The sequence below is a fragment of the Ceratotherium simum genome, chromosome 17 (genome assembly GCF_057802395.1).
Source record: "Ceratotherium simum simum isolate JZ-2026a chromosome 17, ASM5780239v1, whole genome shotgun sequence".
Classification (NCBI taxonomy): domain Eukaryota; kingdom Metazoa; phylum Chordata; class Mammalia; order Perissodactyla; family Rhinocerotidae; genus Ceratotherium; species Ceratotherium simum.
Genome location: NC_141916.1, coordinates 35584801 through 35605898, shown reverse-complemented (window position 1 = coordinate 35605898; position 21098 = coordinate 35584801). Strand labels below are relative to the sequence as shown.

The 21098-nt window shown below is 37.5% G+C and overlaps 1 protein-coding gene across 1 annotated transcript in view; it reads right to left on the bottom strand.

Annotated features, from left to right (window-relative positions):
* Positions 1-21098, bottom strand: part of ITPR2 (inositol 1,4,5-trisphosphate receptor type 2) — a 463296-nt gene that overhangs the window by 247127 nt on the left and 195071 nt on the right. The window contains exons 27-32 of the mRNA XM_004435465.3: positions 15893-15982; positions 15650-15775; positions 12487-12609; positions 11638-11838; positions 9372-9623; positions 6574-6699 (exon numbers count right to left, since the gene is read on the bottom strand). Coding sequence (XP_004435522.1) covers positions 6574-6699; positions 9372-9623; positions 11638-11838; positions 12487-12609; positions 15650-15775; positions 15893-15982 — 918 coding nt within the window. The remainder of the gene's footprint in view (positions 1-6573; positions 6700-9371; positions 9624-11637; positions 11839-12486; positions 12610-15649; positions 15776-15892; positions 15983-21098) is intronic.

Below are 21098 nucleotides of genomic sequence, written 5' to 3'. Positions count from 1 at the left end.
ATGCCTATTCCATGCCAAGAATGTTCTATATACCTGGGATCTATCAGTGAACAAAACATATAAAAATCACTACCCTAATGGAGTTTATATTATTAATTTAATAATCCAGGGGTAAGCAAGCTATAGCCCATGGGTCAAATCTTGCCATATCCACTCATCTACATATTGCCTACGGCTCCTTTCCCTTTAGTAATTGCTATAACAGTTGTGATATGGCCTGAAAAGATGAAATATTAACCATCTTGCTCTTTATGGAAAAAGTTTGCTCATCCCTGGAAATAACCAATCACTTGCCTACTAATGGGTGAGAATTTCTTTATTATATATTAATATCTTACATATGGAAAAATCTGTTTCTGGCTATTTATTTCATTCCATTGATATGCCTGCTTAATTCTATGCTAAGACCACACTTACTTTGTTTTCAAATTCACTTCTTAAGTATTTTTAACTTCAGTTGACATTTATTTATTTATTCCACAAATAGTTACTGAGTAGGCACTATGTGTGAGACACTGTTCTAGGTCAGGTACACAGCAGTGAACCAAACAGACACAATCCTTGCCCTTCATTTGTTTCAGTAGAAACAAATACAAATACGTATAAAAATGTCAAGTGGGGATAAGTTCTATGAAGAAAAATGAAGCAAGTGAAGGGGAGACAGAGGGAAGGGGTTGCTACTTTCTATACAGTGGTCAGTGAAGGCCTCTCTGCAGACTAAGCAGGGAACTGAAAGAAGTCATGAAGATACCTGGGGCCGGAGTGCATCCCACGCATATGCAAAGGTGCTGAGATGGGAATGTGTTTGGCATATTCGAGGATCAGCAAGGAGGCCACTAGATGGAACAGCAAGCTAGCCAGGGGGAGAATAAGACGTCATGGGGAAGGGTGGGTGGACAGAGGAGAGGCCAGATCATTTAGGGCTTTTGCTCTGGAGGAATCTGAGCAGAGGAGTGATCTGAACCAACATTCTTCTCCTTCCTCTTTTTGTAAATCATATGGCTGCTGTATAGAGAATAGATGGAGGCAGGGGGAAGAGAGGAAGCAGAGAAACAGGTTATGAGGATATTGCAATCATCCAAAAGAGAGTTGATGGTATCTTGGAGCAGGGTGGTAGTGATGGAAGTGTTCAGAAGTAGTTATACTTTGGATATTTTAAGGTTAGAGCTTGCAGAATTTGCTAAAGGACTGGATTTAGAGTGTAAGAAAATAAAATTTATAGACAACACCAAAGTTTTTACCTGAATGCCTAGACTGAATAATGGAATTGTCATTTACTGAGATGCAAAAGACTTGAAAAGAATTCATTTTTAGCAGGACATAGGAGTGAATGAAGAGTTTGAGGTTAGATAGCCAAGTGGAGACGTCATGTAGGCAGTTGGATATGCGAGAACAGACATCAGGGGAAGGGGCCAAGCTTCAATCAGTCTGGTGTTAAAGTTAGGAGAGTGGATGAGATCAGCAAGTGAAGAATTATAGACAGAGAAGGGAGCAAGTCTAAAGTTTGAGCCTGGCACATTCCAACATTTAGAAGCTGGGAAGATTCGGAGGAAACAGCAAAGGAGACTGAGAAGGAGTGGCCAGTGAGGTGGGAGGCAAACAGAGCAAGACTGATATACCAGGGGCCAAGCGAAGTGTTTCAAGAAGGAACTGACCAACTGTGATAACTGCTGCCAATGATTTGAAGAGCAGAAAGTATGACGCAGGGCAGGGACCAACCAACCATCAATCAAGAATAGTCAAACAAGTGTTCATTCCACGTGGGCACCATCATTATAATTCAGCATGAAAGTTGAGGAGAAAAATAGAATTACAATGGAGGGAAAAGTGCTACACAAAGAATAAGATTCATAGGATACTTTATACTCTTCACTTCCCTGCAATGCTAGCTAATAAGGCCATATAAAAAGAAGTCTTTAAAAGGAGACTTTTCAATGGCTGGTTCAACTTAAGAAAGTCAAAATTATAGAATGAAATCATCAAGCAAAGAAAACCTATTCAATCCTATCAAACTAAAGTACTTGGAAAGTGTGTTTCAAAGTACATATAAATTTTATCTTTACTCCTACTTCCTACCTATTTGAGAATGGCTCAGATGATCTATTTGAAAATGAAATACTCTGATTCGTCTTGTTAAGCAGTGATTGATGGAACAGTGACACGACACTGGGTTAGGTGTGCCTCTAAGTTATTTCTTGGTCTAATTTCATTCTGCCAATACATCATTTAGAGTACTGCTGGCCATTATAAAATCTTGAAATTGATAGCAAAATTGGGAACATCTTCAAAAGAAAAAATATAGTCTGAGGCTAACATTGACCACAGCCCCCCCGCCATGTACTTTCTAATAACGACTCAAATCCCCTGACTTTGCAACAGCAATCAGTTATAAAGGCAAAGAAAAGCATTTCTGCCTTACAAACACCAATTTTAGCTGCACTGGAACATAGATCAAAGCAGGCTGTTGTTAAACGCTCTGAAAGACAGTGGAACAACTTTTCACGGGTCTAATAGCTTTGCTGCCTGCCTAAATCTGGTGTATTTACAGGATATGGATGCTGTCTCTATCAGGAAATCAGAATGGACTAAGTATGTGAAATAATCTAGCACGAGTTTATTAAAAACCATCTTTCAGAACTATTTTCTTATATGGGTCTTAACAAGATAAAAGACAAGGGGGTGCAAACAGGAAAATGAAAGATACTAATTAAGGTGACTCTTTAGAGAGCTTTACCCAAGAATAAACAAAAAGAACCTTGTCGCGCTGACTCCAGAGAAACATGAGAAGAAAGGTAGAAGGTGGCATGAGTGCCACCACATATTAATATTTAATTTGCCTTTTAAGTAAGATTGTTCTCCAAATTTCTACTAAAATAATCATCTGCTTTATGCTAGCTGGACCCTCTCTAAAGCAATGGGTTCCATCCCAAATGCCATACTTTTAAAACACTGACAAATTAGAGAGAACCCAAAAGTGTACTGAAAACAACAATGAGCCCAGAAACAATATCATAAGAGGAACTACTGAAAGACATGGAGAAAATAATGGGAGACATGAGAGTCAGAAGCTATTTGAGGAGCTGTTGTGGCCAAAGCACTGGATTAGGCTGTGGCAGACCTCCCAGCTCTGTTACTAGCCAGCACAGTCACCCTATACCAGCAAATTCATCTCTCTGGAACTCAGGGGCAAAATTATGAGGTCAACCTAAATGATCTGAAATTTCTTTAAGCTGTATAATTTTATCATTTCAAAGTAGATCACTAGTGAGGAGAATACGTTGCTTACAGTAAACACCTACATCTTTGCTGAACTGAATCATTCTATGTTGCTGCAGAAGGAAGAAATGCGTAAAAATTACAACATAAAAATTTGGCTCAATATGAGAGCTTTTAACAATTAAAGTTGTGCAATAATGAAACTATTGCCTCAGTGTCTCAAAAAATAGTGAGATCATTGTTAATGGACATATACAGGCAGGTGCTGAAGACTGTGAACTATATGATCACCAGTCTCTTCCAACTCTGAGATCCTATTATTCTTTAGGTCCAATTGACTAAATATCCTTCCTCCAGATTACCTTCACCATTTCTCACTGATGTAAATCAGCTGTTCCAGGGTTCCATAACTTTGTTCTAACATCTGAGTGTAGTCTATCTGCATGTCAAGTCACTATGGTGCGTGTCCAGCTTCACAGACATGGTTTCTGGCTCTTGCCTGTGCCAGATGGTCTCCCTTTTGGTTATCTTCAACATTATTATTTGGCATAGGTCTTGGGGAAGCTTCTTGAAATTGTTTCAAAGGCTACGTATAACCTTGTAATAACACCGGAGACGTTACCATGATATGGATGAAATGGATGATGCTACCAACTCGCTTACCAAGTGCGAAGTACACGCTAAGAGCTTTAAATGCATTATATCATTGAATCCTACCAGTCACCCTATGAGGAATGTGTTATTATTATATTCGTTTCACAAATAAGGAAACTCAGGGCCAGAGGGGTAAGTACCTCGCCCGAGGTAACTGAGCTAGTAATCTGGACTTGAACTCTGGTCTGGCTAATGCCTCTAAAATGCCTCCTCTTAACTACGATGCTCTGCATAGTTCTCAAAGTGATTCTCAAAGTGTGGGCCCTGGACCAGCAGCTTCAGCATCACCTGAGAACTTGTCATAAATGCAAAATCTCACTTCTACTGAATCAGAAGCTCTGGAGGTGGGCCCAGCACTCTGTGTTTTTAACAAACGCTCCAGATAATTCTGATGCTCACTAAAGTTTGAGAACTTAGGGAAGCAAGATTAATCCCAGATATGGAAATGTCAGGTTTCCTGTCCCTGGAATCACCTTGAAATAGGAAGGGTGATTCCTTGTCATTATTAGTGAGGGCAGAAGAGAACTGCTGCTTTAAAATATAAACAAGAGGGGAACAAGAAGGAAAGAAAAAAATACTGTCTGCAGTAGGGCCAAGTTGTTGTGGTTAGATATAAGCAGTGAGTAAACCAAGATCTTGAAATTCCCCTAGAGCCTTTATATAACAAATAATATTGTCTACTTAATCAAAATAGTTAAAATAAAAATTCTTCCTACATGCATACTTGTTTTAAAAAAGAATATATACATCTTAGCCTTACGAACACATCAATGGAAAGAGTGTTTCCAAGGTAGCATAATCAATGGCAGCTATCATCAGCTGTCTTTGGTTTAAAAAATAAAAATCCTTTTAGCTCTGCAGCTCAGGCTGCCTAGAATGTGACCTTGGTCTTTTTCAAGCTTATCTTTAGTCCATAGCACTGTGCAACTCTGCAAATCAGTCCATAATCTCTGTAATAACTTCCTGCACGTGCAATTTCAAAGATCAGTCATCGGCACATAAACCATCCTTTAATTCGAGGTCTCTGGAGATACCCGTAGCTGATCAGATATAAGGGCTTCACGAGGTCATGGGGGTAAGTATGAGTGGTATGTAAGTCCTGTGTGCAACAGGAGGATTTCTCCACAGGTGCAGTTTACCTGAGAAGGGTAATGAGCGGCTTTTAGTTCTACAGACATGAAGTAAAACAGGAACTGCCTACTTCACACATGCTTGAACATAGCAGATCTTGCTCATACTACACCACACCAAAGGTAAAAATAAGTACATTTCACCTGCAAGCCTTGACTAAATCAAAAAGTTCCTGGACTGGAATAATACACGATTTATTATCATCCAAGATTGTTCTCTGATGTCTGGGTCTGCAGTCAATGGTTTATTATATCCCCTTTGTTTTCCCTCCTTCCAGAAAGGGTTGTAGGGAGCCAGTGAGCTAATGAATAACAGTCAGCATCCATTCTTATAAAACAGCAGAAACATGGACCTCACTAACCCCTCTCCTCCAAATACATCTAAAGGAAGCCTAGGTAAAGCTACCAGCACTCAGGAATGTGGGAAGCCAAAGGTCTGGGACAGGCCACCGTAAGTCATAATACGTCTAAGGAGCTATCTAAACACTATCTTCTGTTAGTGAAACTCTTATTTGAACATTACGTCCCATAATTTTAAAGGAAAAACTAGAGAAGATGCAAAAAAAAAGCCTAAAATAATAGACCCTGGATATTATGATAATTCAGCATGCAAAAAAAAAAGGGTTGAGATATATTAATTAAAATTAAGTGTGATCTATCAGGGAGATTCCTTCCTTCTTTTCTTCAGTCATTCATTAATTTACGCAATATTAACAGAGCAAAAACAAAAACATATGCTGGACAGTATCTAGAAAATGCCAACCAGGGGCAGCCCGGTGATGTAGTGGTTAAGTTCAGTGTGCTCTGCTTCAGGGGCCCAGAGTTCATGGGTTCAGATCCCAGGTGCAGACCTACACCACTCACCAAGCCATGCTGTGGCAGTGACCCACATACAAAATAGAGGAAGATGGGCACAGATGTTAGCTCAGGGCCAATCTTCCTCACTAAAAAAAAAGAAGACACCAACCAGCTCCACATGTCCTCCCCAATCTCCCCAAAAAAGCCAAACAAGAGGAAATGGACTCAAAGAAAGAAGCAGCATATATTTTGATGGACATGAGTAAAAACACCAGATGATTCAATTACTGGAGCACACTTCCAAAGAAGACTCTGAATAGGCAACAGTGAGCAATGGTAAGTCCTGAGTAGTCTGGTCAAGTAGCTTTCTGTCTGAAAGCAGCAGTCAAGACCTCTTGAGATCTCTTCCATGTATGGCTTGTAATTGCATTCAGGAGAAGAGGTTGAATACAAATTGAGCTCTGCCAAATGTCTTCTCCAACCAATGTTAAGGCCACTAAAATTCCATTTAATAACAAACCAATAAGTTATTTGTAAATAAGCAAAAATGAACACTTTGTTGCTATATACACTGTACTGGGTATTTTGTGTATATTAACTCATTAAATCTCACTTGCAATCTTGTGAAACCTGTTCACCACATTTTTAATGTAACGGATTACATCCAAAGGTAGTAGGTTTAATTCCAAGTTTTCATCCAGACAGTTTAGTTAAAATATATATCGACAACCTCACTAATCATGAAGTAGTATTTAATGGTCAAAGTGTAACTTACCCTTGCCATATCCACCAAGAAGTTCTCAAATAATTTCCAAATGTGGTTACTTGTGTAGATTTCTTTCATTTCCACTTCGGTGTCAACGTAACAGTGATTAACAAAATTCACATAAGCAATTTTAACCTGTGCAAGTTTCATATACAAAAGAAAGTGAGTTTTCTTTATTGTTCATTGGCAAATATCAATTATGAAAGGTTAAATAAAATCTGTGTTAGTTCCTATAGTAGATTATAGTATGTTTTGTGTCTACCCAGAAAGCATTGCCATTTCTCTTCTTTTACTAAAACTCTCTGCCCCCTGACCCAGGGCAAACACAGGACCTAGTATTCCATTCCTCAGTGACTAGTGTGAAAATGTGCACTTCGCTTAAACCAAGTCTATCACATTTGAGACACTAGGAGTTAAAAGCGCTCCCTTTCCCTCTCTCCTCTCCCTCCCTTTCTCTCCCTCTCCCCTCCCCTTCTCTCTCTGTCTCTGTCATTCTCTCTCTCTCTCTGTCTCTCTGCTTCTGCTCAAGTGGAACAAGGTAAACCTGAGCTCCAAGCCATCTTTCACCAGGTGCAGAGAGGAAAATTATGCCTAGAAGAAGAGAATGAGACAAAACCACAAAGGAAAAGGGAACAAGAGATGGAAAGAATTCTGACATTATTTGAACCACTTGATCTATCTGAACAACTATCCTTCAAATTCCCAAAAACAGGAGCCAATAAAATTCCCTTTTTTTAAAACTAGTTTAAGTTAGGTTTCTGTCACTTGCAACCAAGAGAGTTCTAACATGATGTTTAGATGTGTCGACTAAATAATACTGTATTGCCATTCAAAAACATTTAAATTACTATTTCTGAGAAGAAACACACTCACAAGTTTACCCAAAAAAAAAAATGTATTATTTTAACATGTAGTAAAATTCCTTTCCAGATTTAGCAAAATTCCTCATAAAGGATCGGGATGAGTCTCACCAACATATACTATTTCTAAAGTGCACAGGGCAGTAGTTTTTGTCTTTCATCCTTTCTTTTTCTTTCTTTCTTTCTTTTTTTATGAAAATGTGATGAATGCTATAAATCTCCCCAGAAAAAATGCATATACATAAAAAATCATATAAACAATTTCAGGGATTCATGGAATTCAAGTTAGAACCATGAGGAATAGAGGGCCAGCTTTCATGCCCTTAGTGCTTATTTCTACTTGACTGAGGTCTAAAACAAACCTTCAATGACAGGGTGCCTGTGCCAAGGACTGATCATAGGGTAGGTAGACACTGGAGCCATTCAGTGCATTATCGCAACCATCTTGATAGCAGCCAATATTTATTCTTTATTTGCTACATGGAAAATACCTTCAGCATTTTGTATCTTAAGTAATTAATATGTTTTTTTTACTTACATTAAGTAAGTAATATCTTACTTAATTTAATCCTCCAACAATCCTATCAGGTACATACTATAATAATTTCACTTTAAAATTGTGGAAACTGAAGATTAGAAAGGTTAAGTAACCTGTTGGAGTCAGTCACACAGCTAGAAAGTAATGGATCCAGGATTCTGATTCATTCTTTAATTCATTCTTTCATTCATTCAAAACATATTTACTTAAGTATAGACTCAGGCTCAGACAATATAACGGTGAATAGAAACAGACCTAGTTGTTATCCTCATTGACTTTATAATCTTGGGAAAGGATATGAGGGCTACAGACATTTGTTAACTAATAAGTCACATATCAAATTTCAAATTATAAACTCTTACAAACTCTACTATGAGAGGCCAGGGAAGTCTTCCTTGAAGAAGAAATGCTTGAATGAAGATCTGAGGGCTGAAGAGGAATGAAATAGGTGAATATAAGAGGTAAGAGTTTTGTGGTCAGAGAGAACTGCATGTGGGAAGAAGGCTGGCCAGAATCAGGATCCCAAATAAAGACAGACCCATGGATTTAATCACTACACTATGCTTCCTTTCTTTGCCATCTTATTTCAGGTCAATCAAGGCATGAAGTACCCTTGGTTTGAGGTGTCAATAATTCCACAGAAATATACTTCAAGTCCATCACTACATAAGACTATCCAGAAGTAGAAAAGTTAACCTAACCTGACACCTTTTTAAGCTACTATGATTTAAAATGTTTGGATTTATATCACACTTAGTGTATCACACATTTATGACTTTGCAACAATATGTCACAACAGTAGAAAAGAAAGAAATTATTGCAATGTACATTCCTGGAAGCCTCATTAATCCTTATGTTGGCAGACAACCAGTTTCTAATGAGTTTCTTGCCTATCATCAGAGCCAAACTAGGACAGAGGGTAAAAGATGATGTGTGAATAAAGCAAAAGGCATGTCCATATTTCCAAGAATGTGTCTATTCCACAAAGCAAGGTAAACCGACAGAGTCTAACAGGTGATCCTGCAGCACCATCCTAGCCTCTCCTATCGATGATGGTGAATGATTTATGAAGCATCTACGTTAGGCTCAAGAACATACCTGAGGTTACAAATAAATCTTTCAGTTTGATCACATTGCCATACTTCCAACTTAAGAAACTCCTGTAGTAGCTTCCAGTAAACCAATAGTGGCTATATTTTTAAAAGGTTTATTGTTTTCATAGCTTCTTGTAGAACTAAAAAAAGTAAACTTTTTTATGTTCTTTTAAATTTTCCTAGTTATATAGTTAAGTACCATTTCTTGACTAAATACATTCTCTCATTATAAATAGTAGTATGGGGACTTATGGTACTTACGTACTTTAAAAATTAATAACAATTCTATAGCTGCTAAGCTTTTGCCAGGCTTACCTCAGGGATGCAGTCGTCATGGGTCACCACCCTCACTATGTCGTCCAGGGGCAGAAGGGAATTGCACTTGATTTCAGTGTAGACATTTTTCCCCTCTGTGCATGCTGCCAGCAACTCCACAAGGGTGATGTGGTAAGCTAAGGGGCCACTCTCATCCCCTCGGTCTCTCTCTGAACACATCATATGGAGAAGGATGGGAAATGATGCTCTATCATTGTAAAATATCAGCACATCTTCACCCCCATTTATCAACTGAAATGACAATAAGAGAGTCTACATAGCAGTCCAAATGTTCATCCTTGCAGTTATTTCCAAAGGCTTGGTCTACCTGGAAACACATGTATCTCTTTGCAAAAACAAGACAATATTGCAAAAGCAGAACTATACCAAGGCAAGATGGCAAAAAGATTCTAGTCATGTGCCAAGTGATTAGTTATGAATGCTATCAAAACTAGTTGGGGAGATATGGGAGATATGGATGGCGGCAAGAATTAAATGACATAGATGATAGTAAATTGTTCATCAGCAAGTTACCCACTGAAATTAAACCAGCAAAATATTCAAATAAAGTTATTTCCCTCTACTTCAAACAGAAGAGTCCATTGCCAAAGCATGAGAAATCTCATAAGCCTAATTTTACTAAAGCAGAATAAAATATCCCCATCCCCTTCAATAGTGACAGGACAAGTAAGCAAGTACATTGGGCCAAATGCAACTCTACAAGAATCTGAAGATTCCATGTGTCATGCATGGGCATCGATAGAGAATGGAGGTAAAAGCAGAGATGAGAGCAATAAAGAGAAAAAGACGACTTTAAAAAAACAGAGACAAAGAAATGAATCAGTAGGGGCTTTTAGGACAAAATTTTCCTTCCTATTTTGTTTATTTAATTTTAGTGGAGAATTTCAGCAGATGGTAAATTACCTTTTATTGGTCAAATTCCATAATGTCTTATTGTCTATCTATTATCAGTACTAGTTTTCTAACCCCAATGAGAGATATTTTGGTGGGTAACACAGCTTATATAATTTTTTCTCTATTTTATTTAAATTGATAAGACAATACATTGTCTTACTTTGAAAGTTTTGTTGAAAGAGAATGTATATGTGTCAAAAATACGTATTACACATTAACACAATATAATATTACAAATACTTCTTTACACACAGAAACACCTCACCAAACAAGTGCCATAGGACTGGCTTAAATATTTGCTGCTTTCCCATTTTAATTCTTACCTTGATGATCATAATACAAAATCGAACTAGTTTCCACATTTCTAGGCAATGAAGAACAATGTGAATGTAAATGTAAATAAGAAAAAGGTAAATTTTATGTTTCAAATGTCCCTTAAAATGTTGAATAACAATAATTTACATTAAAAATTCAAGGCTTTAAGCTGAATTAATTTTAAGATTTCTATGGGGCAGGAAGGACTCACATTGTATCAATGTAGAAATCATCCTCATTCCCAAATTTAAGGTTTCTAATTATGAAAATCCCCCCAAATCAGTATAATCTATTGCATAACTGTTTGGTACCCATGATTGAAATCTGGCTTAATCCATACAAGCTTTTAGAGAACCATTAGGTCATAGAGCAATGATTTACCCCACTGGGCTCAAAGAGCTGTCAGTTCTCCAAAGTATCACTTGATTCCTAGTGAGTAACTTATTCATTGCATAAATCTCATTCAGTGTCAAACACCCCAAGGAAAAGGGCAAAACAAATGAAGTACTTCATCCATTTGTTTCTCTTAAATTTTTATCTTACTCTAAATAGCTAAGTTTTCACATGTAACAGACCACAGATGGATAATTTCTATTAATTAGTTTAATTCTCTTCAAAGCCCTCTGCAAACAGTAGCAGAGAACACCCATCCTATATTCAGGAACAGCGTAATAAAGGCACTGGGAAAACAGAGTTTAATCCATTGTTGTTATATATTGAAAACTTAAAAACATAAAATTTTGTCACATTCATTCTAAATAATCTATAACATTTCATTGGATTACCCATTACTTAAAATACACAAATTCATTAAGGATCAAAAAGAAAAATAAATGCTTAGAAAATTATAAAATCAACTTATGATATGTTACTTCACTAGATTTAGGCAAAATAAATTCAAGCTTAAGTAGTCGTGACTCAATTATTTTCCAAACCTATGTTGTTGGTATTTTTTTTTTCATTTTAAATTAACAGAAAACACATATTTGTGCATACTGTTTATGTGAAACTGACAAAATGCAAACCGACAACATACCTCTGTCATTACCATATCCTGGCATTTTTTCACATATTTACCATCTGCTTTCACAATGGTTTGCAGAAACCTCAGGTACTCCACGTGGCGGCCGTGCGTCTCAATGCAGTGCACGAAGTGCTGCACAACTCTCTCGCTAATTTCATTGCACAGATGGTAATTGTTCATGAAGATGTGCCGCATGGTTTCTGCTTCAAGGAGCTAAACATAGAGGAATGTGCCCTTGTAATTCTGACAAGATCAATTTTCTATTCTACCGTACTTAGACGAATTTCCCTGCTTGTGATCAGTTGTATAATTTATGCAAAGCCATAGGGAGTTTACTGTGCAAGTCTTCTACAGATGCAATGAGATCATTCACCATTAAAAGAAAACTGAGCTCACAAAGGAATCTGGTTGGAAAAAGGAGCATATTATCATAAAGGTCAACATGGTGGCAACAGTATTCTTGAGATTAATTTAATTTTCTATTATTCAAAGTTAGCTCTTCCCTCGTATCCACTGACACACATTTTACAAAGCAGAAGTAACTCCACCTTTGAATGTTCCGTATTTATCTTACTCTTGGCATGGTAGAGTTAATTCTTTGTTCTACCATATCTTTTTCCTAACATTTAACTATATACATATAAATGAAATTGTCATTTGCAGGTAAAATCTGTGTAATCTTTTCAGGTTTTTTTTAAATATTTCCTTAATGAAAATAAAGGATATTCACTTTTTGGGAGAGAACTCCTGTAAGGAAGGAAATGAAGTGATGAAGATTAATAAAATTCTATTCATCAATGCTGAGAAAACCAATTTGATGGACATTTTACTCTAAATATTAGAAGCCACTAAAATACTTACACCAGGAGTTAAAAACAAATTCAGGTGTTTATGAAGGAGAACTTGATTCTGTGGATTTCCCCGACAGAAATTCTGCAGGAATGTATGGGCCAGATTCATTACTTCGTTCATCTTTTCATCATTCTGTAAGTTAAAGAGTAACACATGATACATATCAGAGCAAAAATAGTATCAAAAAATACATTCTTTCACACGTGCACTTTTCTCCTCTCTGCCACTGTTGTGTGCTCCCCTTTTTCTGTGTCCTTTGTTTCTACACCTCTCCCAGTTACCCCCACTGTATCTTCCCACTCGCGTTTTCTAAATGTTTCTCACATTATCTTTATGTCTCCTCCTATTATCTGTTCTGCTGCACTCTTTCAACCCCCTCTTTGCTTCATAGTCCATCTCTCTTTTTCCTCAGCCCTTCTGTATGTCCTCTACATCTCCCCCTCTCTGTACAGAGCCGCATCTTTCTCCCCTGCCTCTGTCCCCACACCTCCTCTGGCCTCCCTTCCCCTCTCTCTGGCCCCCTCATTCTCTCTGGTTCTCCTCCCTTCTCTGCTGAGCACTCCAGTCCCTCTCATTCCTCCTCTCTCGGATTTCCCCTCTTTCCCAGTGTTTCTATGGATCTGGATCTTCCCGTTTCTTTTGTTGTCTTTGTTTCTCCTCTTTCCCCATCTTCTACATCCCACTCTTCCTCAAACTTCTCCCTTCCTACGGCCTCTCCCAGCACTGATTCCTCCTCCTCCTCTCCTGCTCTTGTCCCCTTGTCCGCACTTTCTTTCTTCTCTCCACTCACTTTTCCTCTCCTCCCCTACCCTGTAAATTTCTCTCTATGTATATTTCTGACTTTGTTCTCCCCTCTCCCCCTCTCCGCCCCCTCCTTTTGCTATTTACTTTGTCTCTTACTTCCATCTCTTTCTTTTCCTTTTCCTCTTTGCTTTCTCCTGTCCTCTTTTCCCCTCTCTCTTTTTGTCCCCCTCGTTCTAAACACATGTACTCTTTAGTCGCTTTCCATGTTCACTATCATTTTCCAAAGTCCCACAAGAATATCATTTGCTTATAGGAATCTCAATAAGAAACTTAAGTCTCAAAACCCACAAAGAATGGAAAGTTCTCTTCTTAAAAGTGGTCTTTTAACGTATCGCTGAAACCATCCAAATTTTTTCTGGGTAGTTGACTGTTCCATTTGCCATGTGGTCGATGTCAGAGATACAAAATGGACTCACGTTTTGAGCAGTAGTTGATATTAAATAATTTCAATCTTTTCTTTTTTACCTAATCTAAGAGTCTAGAGTTTATGCTATCCATAACAAAACAAACAGTGCACGATTATTAATAGACCTATTTCCTCATATTTAAAACAGGGATGAATTGACTAGACTAATAAATAAGCCCCAAAAAATCCATCCCTAACTTAAAAACAGGAAATTTTTATTTCAATATCTGCTAACATTTTCCTTTACTTGTGTAATCCAGGGATAGTTAAAAGATATCAAAGGGACTTCAGCCACTGGGATAACCAATTTCCACTGAAAAGCTGGCTGGTACAAGAGAACATCAGGGCCAGTTCTACTGTATTTGATATTTCTTTGAAACTCTCATCTTATTCTTTTTTTGTTTCCGAACAACCCAGTTATTAAAACTGAACAAACATACAAACACAAAGTAGTACTAAAATAGTCAATGCTACAGTTATATTATTATTAGAAGGCATTGATCACATGTCCAATGCCCATGTCACAATATCCAAGATCAAATAATTTGGATAATAAATGCTGAAGATTTAATTCCTGTTGTTGCCTTTCAATAATTCTTTTATTTCACTCTCTGCCATAGTATGAATTATGCCACCTAAGGAATGGTAGCATTTATAAATTTACATATTAAAAAGTAACTAAGTCAGAGGGTGGGTAATGCAGTCTAAGGAGCGAAAGTCCAAGTGGGGAGGGCACCTACACAGAGAGGCCTGGAATGGCTCATTGGCGCCCGAGAGAGATAAAGAGGGCATCCACCCTGGGGGTGTCAGAGCCTAAGTGAGGTGCAGAGGGCATTCATATGGAGGAGCAGGCAGCAGTAGTGAAGGAAGATTAGTTATTACAGAGCATTAATAAATGAGTAACTATATTAACACACACACGTATATTCCCTAGCTTTGTCTATTTAGAGGGCCTGGAGGGACAAAACTCCAATAGCAATAAGTATACTTAGTTCTCATAACTTTGCTTCTAAATATAATTCTGGGGCTACTCAAAGACCTGGCTGATTCCAGAGGTGGAGCAAGAAGAATGCCAGATGAGCCTGGAACATCTAAATGTGCAAAAAAGCAAGGAACTACTCAAAGAATGACAGGGACATGTTAGAGGACAGAGAGCTAGCTTGAAGAGGCTCCACTGGCCAAATCTGCAACAATCTGAGAATCGAAACAAATAATGAAAGAAACCTATTGAACAAAATGAGCATCCACAAGTTTATACTGATGGAAATAAATAAATGAACAAATAGAAAGTTTGATGAAGAATGGGATATTTACTTAGCTTCAAAGAACCTGACCACAAAATATTTATTCATTACAAAGGGAAAATGAGTACTTCACGGTGGAGAATGCTGGCAGATACCACCTTAATCAAGTGATCAAAGTGAACATCATCAGTAAAGGGACAAATTAAAATTGTGTGCCACCTGACAGGAAGTGGTGAGAACTTAGCATCACTTCTGTTACGTTCCTGCCAAAGATGCATAACTGAATCCAATCACGAGGAAACACCACACGACACAAATTAAGGAACAGTCTTCCAAATAGCTGGTCTGTCTTCAAAAGTATCAATGTCATGAGAGTTCCAGGATGAGATTTAAATAGACACAACAACCAAATAGGATTTGTATCTGAAGTGGATCTTTTTGTCAAACAGGACGCAACTGGGATAAGAGGAGAAATGTGAATGTCGTGTGAGGATTAGGTGGCAGTAAAAGTGTCATACTTTTTCCTGATTTGGAAGGCTGATTTGGAAGGTTATGTAGAAGAATGACCTTGTCGGTAGGAAATACACACTAAAAGTGTGCTGGGGCATCAGTTGGCAACTTACTTTGAAATAGATCAGGGAAAAAAACTCTTTGTAACTTTGCTATACATTTGAAATTGTATCAAAATTAAAAATTAAAGAAAAAAGTAAGAACTAACCTTTTCATAGGGGATCTGCAGAAGATCCAACACCACTGAATGAGCTCCCATATTTTTCAGTAATCGTTGATGTTGATTCCGACACTTTTTGTTCTGTACACAGAGTTTACTTAGCCTAATCAAAATCTTTAAGAAGAAGAAAAGCAATAAATATAACAAATGTAATATTAAATATAAAATATAAGCAAAAATTCTCTGCCACGCAAACATAAACCCACGTAAAAGTATTTTACGTCTGCTGACCTCCTTCACAATCCGGTAGTTATTGCCCTTATTGCTGTCAATCTGAGGTTTCTTTGTTCCATCCTGCACTGGACTTAAAATGTTTGATTCCTAAAATAAACATAAATATGTATTTTTATGTATTTATAGCTTTGCCATAAATTTATTTTGTAAAAAATACATTTTGTAATTATTTTGAATTTATTATTCAACTTAAATGTTTCCTTTGCACTTTTTTATCCCATAAAACATTCCTTGGCTTGAACGAGTCATGCAAATTACCACTTCCCAATAACAACCAAATTACAAGACAAATGGCATTACTAATAATCAATGAATTAAGTTAAAAAGGAAAAGTTATTACACGTACCATGATCCATGTATTTCCTTATGCTAAATATATCAAACATATCATGGCTTTATATTGCCTAGAGGAGAAGGAATAGTAAAAACTTGGGGCATAAAAAGTATAAGTTTATCATCAGGGATGAACTTCGAGGAAAAAAAGAGTGAAGGAACATATTGTAACAGCTGAAAAACATTTCAGGGATGGGAGGAAAGAACACCTTAACCCAAGAATTCTCTCCCAGGTTACTATGACATCTTTAAGAATCACGACTTGGGGCCAACCAAGCACACACAGAATCATGAAAATGAAGAAAGGAAAATAAAATTTAAATCGAAAATATTTTAAATTAATAGAGCTTATTAAGAGGACCTGAAACGCCAAAAATGTTTCATTAAACAACCATTAGCTGTAGCAGTACAATAAAAAACAAATGTAGGGAGTACAAATATTTTAAATATCAACTATTAGAGTCACCATTTGAAACTAAAACCCCAGTTACAAACAATGTAATACATGAACATTTATTAAGACTTAATACACGCCTGGTACTAGACAATGGTGAATGGATCTAAAAGAAATAGAAGATATGATCCTTCCCACAAGAAAATGACAGTCTACCTAAGCAAACAGGGAGAAATATGAAAATAAGATTTGAACTGAGCAGAATTCACTGGGCGGGGGTGGGGAATAGCTATAGCTTTAAACAGCTTTATAAAGGAAGTAGTCAAGTTTAAGCCAAGGTCTTGAAAGATGAAAACTGTTTAGTTAAGTATGAGAGATGCATAGGAGGGCAGGGGGACACTTGTTAGGTGAAGAAGTCACCTTAGCCAAAGGCACTAGGAAAAGAACAAGAAAAAATAATGTGCATAAAATGGCAGGAACTGGCAGCACACATCGCAAGAGAGTGGACAATTAGGTAGAGTGGGGCCTGATTACCTCCCTGACTTATAATACGTACAAAATTGCACCTGGGATGAATGTCAAGCTCAACTTGGGTCAAAAAACACCCTAAACTTCTGACCATGTTGATGGTGTTGGGTTCTCACAGTTAAAGGACACCCCAATCTAAGCTCAGGAAAAAATAACAAGAGCCAGCCCTGATGGCCTAGTGGTTAAAGTTTGGCGCTCACTACTTCAGCGGCCCGGGGTTCGCTTCCTGGTCGTGGAACCACACCACCCGTCTGTCAGTTGCCATGCTGTGGCAGCGGCTCACATAGAAGAACTAGAACAACTTACAACTAGGATATACAACCATGTACTGGGGCTTTGGGGAGGGAAAAAACAAAAGTATATGAAGCCAATGGATGCAATTTCATTTAGCCCAAGCTGTTGTTCCTACTGTGTTCCATGACAAAGTACGAAGTCAGTGTAAACCAAGAAAGAAAAAAATACTTTCCTTGCTAGTCAAAGAATTCTGAGGAAAGGCTTCAAGCAAGAGAGTGACTTGATCAGTGTTGAGCCATTACCACACCTTAGTAAGCTCTGTATTCCTCTTTTGCTTCTCTCCAGGCAAATACTGTCCAAGATGAAGGCTCCCAATCTGAACTCCACCTTAGCAGGTAACCTTTTCCCATTTTACTAGGCATATGGAAATTCCCTATGACAGTTCCTCTTTTCCGTCTGAAAATTTCTGGTATCATCCACAAACCTGTCAACCTTTCCTGCTGTGTCTCAGAGAAAAAGAACTTTTGATGCATGGATTTAAAAAATTCTGTCTCCCCTGCCTCCTCTCCCTGCTTCATCCCTATTTCTTGTGCATGAGCAGTTTCTCCCCTCTACTGATTCTTTCTGATCTCTTTAAAAATATGGCCAGGTTAAGGCTAACCAAGTACTTTCAGTGATACTGCCCATCCTGGGAAGTAGTCTTGCATCTCAGATTATTGCCCTCACCAAATTTCTCAAAAGAATAATCTAGTCCACACTGTACTAAAACTGCTTTACATGCCAATGACTCATAATTACCAAAACCTCCTTCAACACCTAATTCTGTGGTTCGCTACCATTTTCTTTAAACCCCCCTCTCTCTGTTTTATTATGACATGATACTCTTCAAGGTTACCTTCTACCTTTCTGACCACCTTGTCTCTTTTATTCAATAGAAGTGGAAATGCAAAAAGTAAAGGATATGAACACTGAGAGCATTCTAAATGTTACTGTTAGATTCCAGGGTTGTATCATCTATATTTCTTAATAAATACTAGGAGGGAAATGAAACAGTTCAACCTCCACCTCAGGTAAATAAAAGAAAAAAAAGAATGTGAGATATTGTCTGCAAAACAATAAACACTAAATGAATCCTAAATAGTTATAGAAAAGGGGCTGGCCTGATGGTGTAGCGGTTAAGTTCACGTGCTCCACTTCAGTGGCCCAGGGTTTGCAGGTTCAGATCCCAGGCATGGACCTACACATCACTTATCAAGCCATGCTGTGGCGACATCCCACATACAGAATAGAGGAAGACTGGCATAGATGTTAGCTCAGCAACAATCTTCCTCAAGCAAAAAGAGGAAGATTAGCAACAGATGTTAGCTCAGGGCCAATCTTTCTCAACAACAACAACAAAAAAAAAACTGTGGAAGAAAATGTAAAACTATTATGTAAGTGAAGCCAGTGTAGAAGAGGGAAGGAACCCAAGTGGCAATATGAATGGAAGATACTTAAATGGAAGGGGACTGGAGGTCAGAGAATGAGACAAACAGGGTTTCTATTTGAGAGCAAAAATAATTTATTGATGAGAAGTAGAAATTGCAAAAGCTAGAAATATAATTAAATTTCCTTTTTCTGAGAACAAAGGTGGAGGTTGAATTTTAAAAAGGCCATATTCGTTTTTTTTCTGGAAAAGAAGAAATATTAAAGAAAATCAAGTTTGTATTACAAACCAGGATTAATATATTACCAAGTCCAAAGATTGACAAAGCTCCTAAAGTAGAAAGGAGATCTTTCTATTATATGTCAACTTTTAAAAAATCAGTTAAAAATATACGTAAAGCTTTGGCAGATATATTCAAGTTTATTTTCCAACCATGACTTGAAGAAACAGCAACTGTCTTGTTTTAAGAAAAGTTATCTCAGGCAAAATGTACTACATTACACAAAGCTATGCTCTTTAGTTCAGCCCAGGGGAAGATATAGACAATGAGAAACTCTGTAAGTAAGGGCATTATAAAGAATAATTATTTTAACTTAAAATTGCCAGTAGTCAACCAAAGGAGGCAACACTGGAGATTCAATAAACAGCCCCATTTAATTTCAGAAAATAATTCAATGTAATTAAAATGAATAAAAATATTAAACCGTAGAACATCTGGATGATTCCAAAGCAATAATCACAGGAATTTAAGAAACATGTAAACCAGATAATAACAGTTAGGTTTTGTTTTCTTACTTTGATGCCAAAACACTCCAAGTAAAGGTGCTCCAAGAGTTTTCCTCCAGAAAAAGCGGAAATTGATTATATTTTTTATATCCTATAAAACTTTAGTAGATATCACTTATACACTTATAGTAGATATCAAATTATCCTTTTGACAACAGTGATGAAGAAAAAATATGGCATTCCAAAAGTACTTGCACTTTATTGTAATTGCTTCCTATCATCTGGAAGAACTTGAATTTATTTCCTTAATGGAATATGGGAAACTGCTTAGAGTTAAGTGATTTTATAGAGGAGGCTAGATTTTTAATTGGATATATATACTGCATAGTATATACTATAAAAGCAGTAGATTCAGAAACAATATAGCAAGAATAGTTTAGAAGGGTCTAGAAATTTCTAAAAGAGTCTAGAAATTGGATGGGCAGCCAGGTTCTAGGCAGAGACTCAAAAAGTGAATACCTAAACAAATACTCGTTCTGAACACAGCTTCCCCCCAAAATTTATTTTGCATCAGGCAAGGAAATTCTTTTATATCAATTGCAAAAATGATACAAGAAAATAATATTGTATTAATGATATGGTGACCTAAATATGGGCACCAATTAATGGGGATCTGGCTCCTTAATTTAAACAAGGGCAATCACACTTTTAAAAAAGAACTTCTGAAATCCCACAACGTAGAACTGGCTACATCTGCAGCTGCATGATTAAAATAGCTCAGTGCATGTCTTCTCTTTGTCCCCACCCAGCTGAAGTTAAAGGATCTCCTTCCTCAGCAATGTCATCAAGTCAGCAAGACTACAAAGGATTCTGCTCACCATCTGTATCCCTGGCCTTTTCTTCCTGTAACCACTATTCAACTGAATCAGTGGCATCATTTACCAATCCCCCTCCTCCTAACTTCAGATGTCAGATGGCTTCCTTGTCCCTTCCCACATGCCACCAAAACATGAAAAAAAAGTCTTCTATACTTGATTGACCAATCAGATTATAATTTAGATGAAGCTCTTCATAATTAATGTGACCTCCTTCAGACAACTGAATGATAACCCCACTGTGGGATGATAAGATATTTTTTCCTCCCTCCCATCTAAGAGTAACATCGTATACCAGTCATTTAGGAAGATATGTAGGGGGTTGCAGAATCCCTAAAATCACCCTAGATCTACTTACTTGACCTTGCACATAAAGCTAATTTGGACCATCATGGGGTCATGGTTGACAGTTTCTGCTGCCCTGGTTGGTGCCTGAGGCTGCTTGAAGACTTGGCCCAAGGTCTACAGTGCATAGAAGAGGCTGTGTCCACCATTGCTGGCAGATAACTTCCCTCCAGACTCCCCTCAGTGAGGCCAAATCCCTCCCTTTCTAGAGGGTAAATACATATTCCTAACCTTACCCCAAACCTGTTTTCCTTTTCCTTTGTCCCAAGACAAATACAATATTGGCATTTTTTGACTCATTTGATTTCATTTTAATTAATATTTGATGATGTTTAATCAGAT